At 40.9% G+C, this 11,254-nt stretch overlaps 1 protein-coding gene across 2 annotated transcripts in view; it reads left to right on the top strand.

Moving 5' to 3' along the window:
* The first annotated feature begins 6,969 nt into the window (after positions 1 to 6,969).
* The window catches only part of SMYD1 (SET and MYND domain containing 1), a 45,103-nt gene continuing 40,818 nt past the window's right edge, over positions 6,970 to 11,254 (top strand). For both annotated transcript variants that reach the window (XM_058683395.1, XM_058683394.1), the window contains exon 1: positions 6,970 to 7,180. In XM_058683395.1, the coding sequence (XP_058539378.1) occupies positions 7,044 to 7,180 (137 nt within the window). In that variant the 5' untranslated portion in view covers positions 6,970 to 7,043. The remainder of the gene's footprint in view (positions 7,181 to 11,254) is intronic.

Here is an 11,254-nt window from a genome sequence, read left to right as displayed (position 1 = left end):
CCCCACCCTGCTTTTTCACTTTATGATTTAGCAACGTTAAACCTTTACTGATTCCTATAAATACCAAATTACTGCGTAACTCAGTTTATTGTATATGCTGCTCCCTCTTCTGGAATGCCTTCTCCCTACTTCCTAATGAACTCCTCCTCCCTTCAGAAGTAAATTCTGTCCTGAATGCAGCCTTTCTCATTCCTATTCATTTCTTAATACTTTTGCTACATATGTATGTGTCCCCAAGGAACATGAAATATTGCTTTGCATGATTTAAAACTTTACATAAATGTTATTATACATACTGTTTATTCCCTTGCAACTTTTTTCACTTACTATATTTTGATATTGAGGTATGCTGAGATGTGAGGTTCTAATTCATTTACCTTCACAGCTTTAGAGCATTCTGTTGCATGAAAACACCATGAACTAGCCATTTGACAGACATTGAGCCTGTTGTTCATTTTTGCTTTTATAGACAGTGCTGTTCTAATGTACTTGTGCAGTCTCCCTGTGCATACATGTGAGAGTTTCTCTGGGGTTTATACTTAGGAGATGCTGCTGCTTTTTAAATAGAGGCTTTGATAATACCCACTTCGAAGGGTATTATGAAAAACATACGAGGTAATGTTAATAAAACACAATTTCAGACATTCATACATTTATGTTACAAAACTTGCAAACGTATATGAAACAGTGGGTCACAAGGGCAATAGTCTGGTGCTAGAATGGTGAACAGAAGTATAATATGCGTGCTTCTGTAGCTCCAAGGTACCCAACCTATTGTAGGTGTCTGTATGTCTGCCATTTCTTTACCTCCACACCTCTGCTTGTGCTGATGTGTCCTTGGGGCTGAAATGGTCTCCTCCAGTTCTGGTTGTCTCACTCCCTTCTTATCTTTGTTGGCTACTTTTCTGAAGCCTTTCCTGACTCCTCAGGCTGCCCTGGATATCCTTTCCCCTCCCTTCCTGTATCTCTCTCACCATCTTTACGTGCTCTTCCATAATCCTTTCTAAATGGTCAGTATCTTAAAGACAGGGGCTGCGTGTTACTCGTCTTTTATCCAGGCACTGAGCACAGTGCTGATAAATGTGCTGATAACTACACAGGAGTGGACTTAGGAATTCTTGGGAAGAAAGCAATTTGCAGCCAAAGATTTCTTGGAGCCAAAAGAAGAGAGATGGAAGCAAGCATGCTCTTTTGTTAGGAACACAGAGACCGGAGAATTTGAAGGGGTTTTTTGGAGGCTTTTTTTTTTTTTTAATTTTAGAGAGAGAGGGAGGGAGACAGTGGGGGAGGGGGCAAAGGGCGAGGGGTAGAGGGAGAGAGAGAATCTTAAGCAGGCTGCACACTCAGCATAGAGCCCAATGTGAGGCTCGATCCCATGACCCTGGAATCGTGACCTGAGTCAAAATCAAGAGTCAGATGCTCCACCAACCAAACCACCCAAGTGCCGCGAGGGTTTGAAGTTTTGCCAATGATGTAGTTATATAGGATATAATGGACTGTTAAGGAGGAGACCTGCGCCTGTCATTCTGGAATGTGAGAGCTAGATGTACGCAAGAGCTTTTTCTTTGAATCTGTCACTCCTAGGGATTATAAAATGAATGAATGAATCAGCCAGTGAATTCACTTGAAGGCAGTGAGCAGCCCCTTGCTTATTTAACATTGCCAGGCTTTAAACTGTTATTAGTTTAAAGCAGGCGTTGGCAAACATTGTCTGTAAAAGGCCAGATCGTAAGTATTTTCAGCTTTGTGGGCCATATGGTCTTTGTTGCAAGTATTCAACTCTGCTGTTACAGTGTGAAAGCAACCGTAGAAAATATGTAAACAGAATAGTATAGCTGTTTTTTTTTTTTTTTAAAGTAGGCTCTGTGCTCAATGTGGAGCTCAAACTCACTACCCCGAGATCAAGAGTCCCATGGTCCACCAACTGAGCCAACCAGGCGCCCCTAGAATAGCTGTTTTTTAATAAATTTTATTTATGGTCACTGAAACTTAACTTTCATATAATTTTCATGTATCACAACATATTCTTTTGACTTTCCCCCCCAACTATTAAGGAAGGTACAAACCATGCTTATTTCACGGTTTCAAAAAAAACTTGTTGACCCCAGGTGGAAATGAACCTTATTTCCAGGTACAAAGGGGGTGAAATCCAGTGATAAAGGACTGTTCTTTTACTAAACAAATCTTGCAGTTCTCTTGATTTACCACTAGATGGTGGTCCCTTGTAGGTGTGTGGCCCAGCCAGTGAGTCTTTCCAATAGAAGGGATGAAGTTTTTCCAAGTATAATAGATCAGCCACTGCTTTGTTAACGCAGGCATACAAACTGTCCCAGGCTTTCAAAAACCATTCTTCTGGGTTTCATTTATGTCTCCACCTTCACACTTATTTGTACAAATTCCTTCCATTGCAGCATATCAAATTGAAGGGAATGCAATCGCTCTCAAATCCTCTGAGATTATTTGCTCGAAGGCTCAGGAGGACAATAATTGAATACAGGCTATGGCTGAAGATTTGGGAGCTGCAACTTGGATCTGGGAACAGATGTTACCTGAGATACAGATTAATAAGTGGAGCTTATATTGAGACGATACTTGAAGCCCAAGTGTTGATACTTAAAACTCCAAAAACAGCCCCCATTCTTGGCCTCTTCATGTCACCTTTTTCTACCCTTAAGGTGCCCAACTGGGGACCGAACATAGCCCTGGCTTAGCATCTTCTGCAACAATTTTCTCACACCTTTCTTAGGGTATGGAAGTATTTGGTAGCCATAGTGACGTTCTTGGCATGTATGTGTGGCCTGAGGTGCAAGGGAAGTTCAGCCGAAATAGAGGTGCATAGAACCATTGTGGTTATTCCTGTCATCCTCTTGTCTGAAATCTCCCAGCTTAGATCTCTCTTCCAGACTAGGAGTCCCCTGGCTTGAGCTGTCCCATTTGTCTCCCTTTCTCACCACCCTTCTTTATCCAGACACATGAAAGAAAGAGACTGGATGGCTATTAAAATTGTTAACAACGGGAAAAGTTTCCATCTTCCTGGAGCAGAAAAGGGCTTGACGGAAATTTGACTCTGAAGGTCCTTGAAGCTCAAGTCTGTGACCCTAGCCACCACACCACACTGTCACATGGTTATGTCCACTCTGCCCCCTAGTTGGATCTTTCAGCAAACATGGAATAAATCCGTTTCTTTCACACCTCGATATATGTTGAAGAGAGCTCTCAGGTTCTTCCTGAGTCTTTTCAGCTGAGCATCTCCAGTAGAGCAGTAAGATATCCTTCCAAAACTCTAGGTGGATTTTTCCTGGTCATGAAGACCAGCAGTTCTCATGAAGGCCGTTCCACTACTTAGGGGCCATTTTAGAAATGTCACGGGGCAACTCTTGGTTGTGCAGTGGTGCATGTTGTGCGCAGGACCAGGGTCACAAAGAAGGTTTTGGGTCCCAGTGGAAAACAAAACGGGAGGGGGGCAGATGGGAAAAAACTATTATAGAGGATTTATGTTGATAAGCAGTATAGCAGGGACATGTACCAGGACATGTCCTTGTCACCAGCCTAATAACTGGAGCCAACATCCCCTGTCTCATTGATCCTGGCCACAGATGCAGGATATCTTGGGAAGAAAGGAACAGTCACACATTGAAGATTCTTTGCCTGTCCTACACAGCCTCAAACATACAGATGTACATTTTAGGTATATGAAACTTTGTTTATAATTATCAGAGTCTGGAATTCTGTTTTATATATAATCACAGAATCATTTTTAATATATCCTAAATTTTCCAAGGCAACCTCTTGTTAACTGAAGGATTATGCTTTCTTTCATTCAGAACTTGACTAAGTAAGAGTCATTCACCATTTCAGAAAATCATGTCACAGACAACCGTGCCCTGTGTGATATTTGTGTCCCCAGAATCAATCTACATTTTCGGCTCTCACTCTCACAGCCATTCTACTTGAAGGTGCAAACATATGACCACTGTATCATGTTTTCTACTGTAGTTGTGCCCAAGCATATGCATAGTGAGTTCATTGACATATTTAATTTAGCATGATTATATATTATTTTATCATAGGCTAACTTTCACTTTATCTCTCCCTTATTAGGTTAGGTAAATGTTTTAGTCTGTACGGGCTACAATAACAAAATACCACAGACTGGGTAGCTTATAAACAATAGAAATTTATGCCTTACAGTTTTGGAAGCTGGAAGTTAGAGATCAGGGCATCAGCATGGTTGGGTGAGGATTCTCTTCTAGATCGTTCACAGCCTTCATATAACAGAAAGACCTAGGGACCTCTCTGGAGCCTCTTCTTCACGAAGGCTCCACATTCATAATTTTTAAGCACCTCCTAAAGGCCATACCTACTAATACCATTCATTACCTTAGACGGTGAGGACTTCCATATTTTGAAATTTGGGCTGGGGGCTGAGGAGAGTGAGATACACAAACATTCAGACTACAAGATATAGTAATTTATATTTTTTAGGTATAAGAGCTGGTAAATTATGTATGCCATTTCATTTCAGAGTAGCAAAAGGGATGTTATAAAATATATACTAGAATGAAAAACTATAATATTTTATATATTTGTTTCCTGGTTTTGCCATAACAAATTACTTAGTGATTTAACATAAATTTACTATCTTACCGTTTGGTGGTCAAAAGCCAGAAATTGGGTTCACTGGGCTTAAATCAAGATGTCACCATGGCTGTTTTCCCTCTGGGGGTCCAAGGGGGTGAAGCTGCTCCCTTGCCTTTTCTAGTTTCTAGAGACCACCTGCATTTCTTGTCTCATGACCCATCCCTCCATCTTCAAAGCCATCAATATAGTATCTTCAAATGTCTCTCTGACTCTGACCCTCTGCCATCGTCTTATAAGGATTCTTGTGATTCCATTGGGCCCTACTGGACAATCCAGGATAATCTCTCTCTCTCAAGATCCTTAACTTAATCACACTTACAAAGTTTCTTTTGTCGTGTAAGGTAACATATTCCCAGGTCTGGGGAGCAGGGCCTGGACATCTTTGTGGGGGGTGGGCCTTTATTCTATTGACCACACTTTATTTTTTTTCATTTTTCAAGGTTTTTAAAAAATGCTTATTTATTTATTTTGAGAGAGAGAGAGAGAGAGAGAGAGAGAGAGAGAGAGAGAATCCCAAGCAGGCTCCATGCTCAGCATGGAGCCCCACGCAGGGCTTGAACTCATGACCTGAGTTGAAGTCAAGAGTCAGATGCTTAACTGACTGAGCTACCCAGGTGCCCCCTATTGACCACACTTTAATATAATACTTGTTCTGATAAGGTCAAGACCCACAGATACATAACTAAAGCATTGGGCTTGATGTTCCCTCTCTTTCTGTCTTGGAGCAGCAAGATTTCTTTCTTGACCTTGGCTTGGGCTGAACCTGTTCCAGGGGTATAGTGTTTAGAGAACAGTCTACTCCCTTCCTGAGGGGAGCTCTGAGTTGCCAGGCAATGGGGGTCCAGGTATTCATTTGAAGTCAACCTGGATTGAAGAGCTCTTTTTCAATCTTTTTTTTTTTTTTTTTTTAACCATTGGGAGCATGTGATGTTTACTCTTTGGGGCATCCAGTCTTGTTTTATTTATTTATGATTTAAAAAAAATTATTTTTATTTTATTTCTTTTTATTGAAGTATCATTGACATACAATGTTAGTATTAGCTTCAGGCGTACAACATAGTGATTTGACAACTCTGTACGTTACGCTGTGCTCACAAGTGTCACTACCGTCTGTCACCATACAAGGCTATTACAGACTATTACTATATTCCCTATGCTGTGCCTTTCATCCCTGTGACTCATTCATTCCATACTGGAAGACTGTATCTCCCTCTCCCCTTTTGCCCATGCCCCCACCCCTCTTTCCTCTGGCAGCCACTAGTTTGTATTTGTGAGTTTTTTTCCGCTTTGTTGGTTTTGTTTTTTAGATTCCACATATAAGTGAAATCACGTGGTATTTGTCTTTTCAACCTTGGGAAGAGCTGTCTGGCAATCAAGAAGAGTGGCATTTAGAGGCACCTGGCTGGCTCAGTCTGTAGAGTTTGTGACTCTTGATCTAGGGGTTGTGAGTTCGAGCCCTACATTGGGTGTAGAGTTTACTTTAAAAAAAAAAAAAAAAAAGAAGAGTGGCATTTAGGTCAATGGACACTTAGAATTTTCCCTCCAATGTCCTTATTCCTGGGAAAGAAGAAAGACAGAGCATGTTGGTGTTCTCCTGGCAACAGACACGGTTTAAGGGAGATTTGATAAAAAGACAGAAATGAGGGTTTTCATTTTCAAGGCCTATCTCCTCTCCTAGCCTGCATCCAGCACCCCTGTATCATCAGGGGGCTCCCAGACCTCTGAGCCCTGCGTGGGGGTGCTGTGGGAGTCCCAGGTAATACTGGAGAAGAGGGATGTCACTTGGAGCCTAAATAGTACTGTTCCGTATGTGCGAAGGGGGTCAGTTGGGCATCTGCTGTATTCTGCAAGCAATCCACCTATGGGGGAGGGGAGAGGGGAACAAGGGGCCCATCTCACTTGAGAAAGTATGAGCCTGACAGCTGAAGGTTCCCAGAGCAGCAAGCATCACCTCTTCTCTTGGACCATTTCAGCTGTCTGCTTGGGATTGACAGAGGCATCTGGCTGCTAAAAATACCCCACTGACCAAGTGTTCCCTATTCCAACTGAAGCTGAGCACAACCGCCATCCAGGACTGAGCTGCTTCTTGCAAAGGAATTTTGCAAAAATTTCAGGTCCAGTTCGAGAGGTGCACCAGCCCGTGGTCATTTCTGCTTTGCCAGCTTTGCTGGTGATGAACGTGACCCTTCTCGGATCACCATTCTCTTGCCTGCCCCATTCCCACCTCCAGGAAGCGTGGCAGAGGGGGAGGTGAGGGCCCCATTGCTGAGAGGGGGTAGGGAAGGGGAGGTGCTTGTCCATTTATAGGCTTGCTCTTTGGGATGCTGAAGGTGCTGAAATAGCAATGACAGGGGACTTGGCTCCGTGTTAAATATCTGCCGAGCTGCCTGAAAGACTCTGAAATGACAATAGGGAGAATGGAGAACGTGGAGGTCTTCACTTCTGAGGGTAAAGGCAGGGGTCTGAAGGCCACTAAGGAGTTCTGGGCTGCGGATGTCATCTTCGCCGAGCGGGCTTATTCCGCAGTGGTTTTTGACAGGTATGAAATGTGGGGTGTTGCCTTCTTTTCTCTGTTGGTTTGGCCGGTGCCAAACTCTAAAACACTTTGCTCTCAAAATCTTCAGGGAAAGGGATAGAAGCCATTTGATCATTTTTAACAAAATGGCACTTCTGACAGCTGTTTTCTGGAATAACTTTTTCTGAAAAGAGTCATCACTAATGTGATTTGTTCTGGTCCCTAGGAGGGTTGTAAAGGTGAGCCAAGGCGCTGGGGTACTTTCTCACAATACCGTTGAACTTGGCTGAGTGGGTGTGCTGGAGCCCACTGGAGAGGTGGGTGTGGTACTATAGGAAACATTCTTTCTTTCTTTCTTTCTTTCTTTCTTTCTTTCTTTCTTTCTTTCTTTCTTTCTTTCTTTCTTTCTTTCTTTCTTCTTTCTTTCTTTTCTTTCTTTTGTTCGTTCGTTCTTTTTTTTTTTTTAAGTTTATTTATTTACTTAGAAGGGGAGAGGCAGAGAGAGAGGGAGAGAAAGGATCCCAAGCAGTCTCCATACTACCAGCACAGAGCCTGACACAGGGCTCGAACACATGACCTGTGAGATAGACCAGAGCTGAAACCAAGAGTCAGATGCTCAACCGACTGAGCCACCCAGGCGCCCCATAGGAAACATTTTCTTACAAAAGGCTCCATGTTTTTAGCTTCTTGAGTATAATAAATATATTACAGCGTAAAGTAATTGCTGAGACTTTTAAAAAGTAATTGTAAACATTACAATCCATTTACATTTGGAACATTAGAATATCACCATGAAGCCGAAATCCCTTTTTACCATTACTACTCCCAATCCCAATCTCCTGTCTTTCCTCAGAGGTAATACTTGTTATGATTTTAATGTGCTTCCTTCTAGAATGTTCTTGTACTAGTACATACATATATCTTCATTTATCAAGAATGTAGCACTGTAGTTTGTCTTTTTCTTTTTTTTAATAGAAGCAGTATCATACTTCAGATGTCATTCTAGAACTTGCTGTCTTCACTGAACATGTTTTTGATATCGACCCTCATGGGAACTATAGGTCTATAGATAATTCTTTTAAATCCTCAAAGATCTGTTTCTTTTACCCCCATGTAGATCTATCCGTGTTGATCCATATGCTATGTGGATCGCCAATTACAACTGCTGTGGATATTCTACCCAATAAATATATGAAAACTTATTTATCCACTTCCCTAATGAGAGACCTTCAGTGGTTTCTAGCTTTTCACAAAAACAAACATTTCTGCAAATAAAATCCTAGACCATGTCCACTTGCACACATGTGTGATTATTCTCAAGGATATATGGCTAGAAGGGGAATTGTTCCAGAGTGTGCTGTTTCTATTTTAATAGGCCCTCCAAAGTGGCTCTATTAAATTTACATTCCCATTTCCCCACAACCATGTCTATACTTGACCAAACTTTTAAATTAGTATTAAATCTTTATTTCAAAACAAAACAAAACCAAATCTGCCTAGTGATTAAACTATGACAATGTTCCCTCCACCTAAAGCTGGGTGACCTGCCTGACATTGATGTGATCTGAATCAAGATGGCCTCTGATATCTAGGCTTTGTGGTTGGCTCGCTGTATAGACCATCCTGGGAACGGGCACTGCTTTTCAGAGATAATTTGATTAGCATTCAGATCTTCGTTTCTTCCTGCCTACCAGGACCCGCAGGGAGAGGGCAGTGAATGGAGTATGTGGCTGACTGCCACCTGCGGAAGGAGACAGTTATACCTCTTCAACAGGAGTCTGTCTGGCTTTATTAATTTACTTGTATGTGTGTCGTGCATGGAGGTGAGTGTGGTAAAGGAGTCAGTTGGGTTCAGAATAAAGACAAAAAAGTTAGAAAACAGAAACTCGGAACACTAATCTTGATGCCGCCACTGAGTCGCCACACTGCCTTGTATTGAATACCTCCATTGGTGCCTCTAGTTCCCTAAAACCTAATATAGCCAATTAGTGTCCCTTTTAAGAGTGGAGTTGAGTGGGTTTTCCTTCCATTATAAAAAGAAAACTAAGGAAGAAAAAAATCTTTAGTATCTTCACACAAAGATACTAACTCTAAACACTGTTGTCTGTTTCCTTACCATTTATTTTAAAAGGTAGGTTTCATTTGTACTGCACAGCTGGGATCTTATTACAGAAACTATGATGTTTTACGTTTCATAGTTTAAGTACTTCTGGGTGACTGTATTCTCTTCATAAACATAGTATTTAATGGCTGCGTGTTCTCCTACCACTTTTTTCCTGATTGATGTTTACATGGTTTTCTTGGTATAAATAAGTCATCATTCATTAGAAGTAATAATTACAAAACAACTTTAGTGAACATTGCAGATAGAATGCTAGCAAAATGTTATGTTATTATTACAATAATAAAAATTGGGGTGATTGGAGTAAATGATCTTTATGATGATTGAAAAAAAATCTAAAAGAGATACTTTTAAAAAGTTATTTTTCCCAAGTGTGTCACTGCAAACATGAAGGGGCTGCACTTTGGGTATACCAAAGATAGCCTGGAAAGGCATGGGAGGAAAGCTTTGCCCATTCTGCCCTCCCATTGTGGCCTCCTGGGGAGACTCAGCCACTGTAGATGAGAAACCTGAGGGGGGAGGTAGGACTGAGAGTGACCCACAAAAGAGGCACATTTTAATCATTCTATAGAAGAGACACATCCTAATCCATGTTATTGCAAGCCAGGCTTCCTGCCCTACCCTCCAAACACAAATATGAGGAAAGATTTTATTTTTAGTTGAGCACAACGTTTAAATGAAAATTCTTTCAAACAACATATGACTTGTATGTACCTGTGTATGTTATGAAGCATAACAAGAAATGAACACCCATAAAACCATCATCCTGTTTAGCTAGAGTATGTGATTCTATTGTGTCTTCTCTATCTTCCCCTATCCTGTCCCCAACTTGTCCCAAAGGTAACTAGTAGCCTGAATTTTATGTTATTTATTCCTTTGCCTTTTGAGGAATAGTCTTACCACATGTGTACATATTCTTAAACAATATATAATTTACTTTTTTAAAGTTTATTTATTTTGAGAGAGTGCAAGTACATGAGCAGGGGAGGGACAGAGAGAGCGGGGAGAGAGAGAATCCCAAGCAGGCTCCATGCTGTTAGTGCAGAGCCCAACATGGGGCTCAAACCCACAGACTGTGAGGTCATGACCTGAGCAGAAATCAAGAATCAGATGCTTAACTGACCGAGCCAAATATTTTAGCATTTAAAAATTCTAAGGAATTTTTAATGACTGCGTAGTATTTCTTTTGACTGTTATATATCAGATTAGCAAGTGCCATATTTTGAATGTCAAAGTTGTTTCAGTTTTCCTAATAGATCTCTCTGTACATCTCTGATTATTTATTAAAGATAAACTCCTAGAAGTGTATATTTTGGATTGAAAAGACAGTTTTGAGTCTTTTACTATAGATTTCCAAATCACCCCCCCCCCCCAAAGAGGAGTATACTAGTTTATTCCATGAGGGTTATAGCATTTGCCTCCTTATCCAAGCACTAGCTAACAGAAAACTAACTTTTACTTTCGTATTTTCCAACTTCACCTATAAAAACTTAGTACTATTTTGTTTTGAATTTTTTGATTAAGGAAGTGAGATATTTTTTAAAAAAATCTGTTTTTTGATCATTACATCCTTCTTTTGTGATTTGTCTATTTTCTTTTTTTTTTTTTTTTTTCAACGTTTTTTATTTATTTTTGGGACAGAGAGAGACAGAGCATGAACGGGGGAGGGGCAGAGAGAGAGGGAGACACACAGAATTGGAAACAGGCTCCAGGCTCCGAGCCATCAGCCCAGAGCCTGACGCGGGGCTCGAACTCACAGACCGCAAGATCGTGACCTGGCTGAAGTCGGACGCTTAACCGACTGCGCCACCCAGGCGCCCCTGATTTGTCTATTTTCTATTGATGCCCTCATTTTAAAACTTTGTTTTATTTGTTTTATTACTCCTCATTTGTTTTATTACTCTTTAATAAAACAAAGCTTATTTGTTTTATTATTCCTTAATGTTCAGAACTTCTAAATTGTTTGAATTCTTATG

This window comes from Neofelis nebulosa, chromosome 9 (assembly GCF_028018385.1).
Source record: "Neofelis nebulosa isolate mNeoNeb1 chromosome 9, mNeoNeb1.pri, whole genome shotgun sequence".
In the NCBI taxonomy this organism is placed as follows: Eukaryota; Metazoa; Chordata; class Mammalia; order Carnivora; family Felidae; genus Neofelis; species Neofelis nebulosa.
This window is presented reverse-complemented; position numbering and strand designations above follow the sequence as displayed.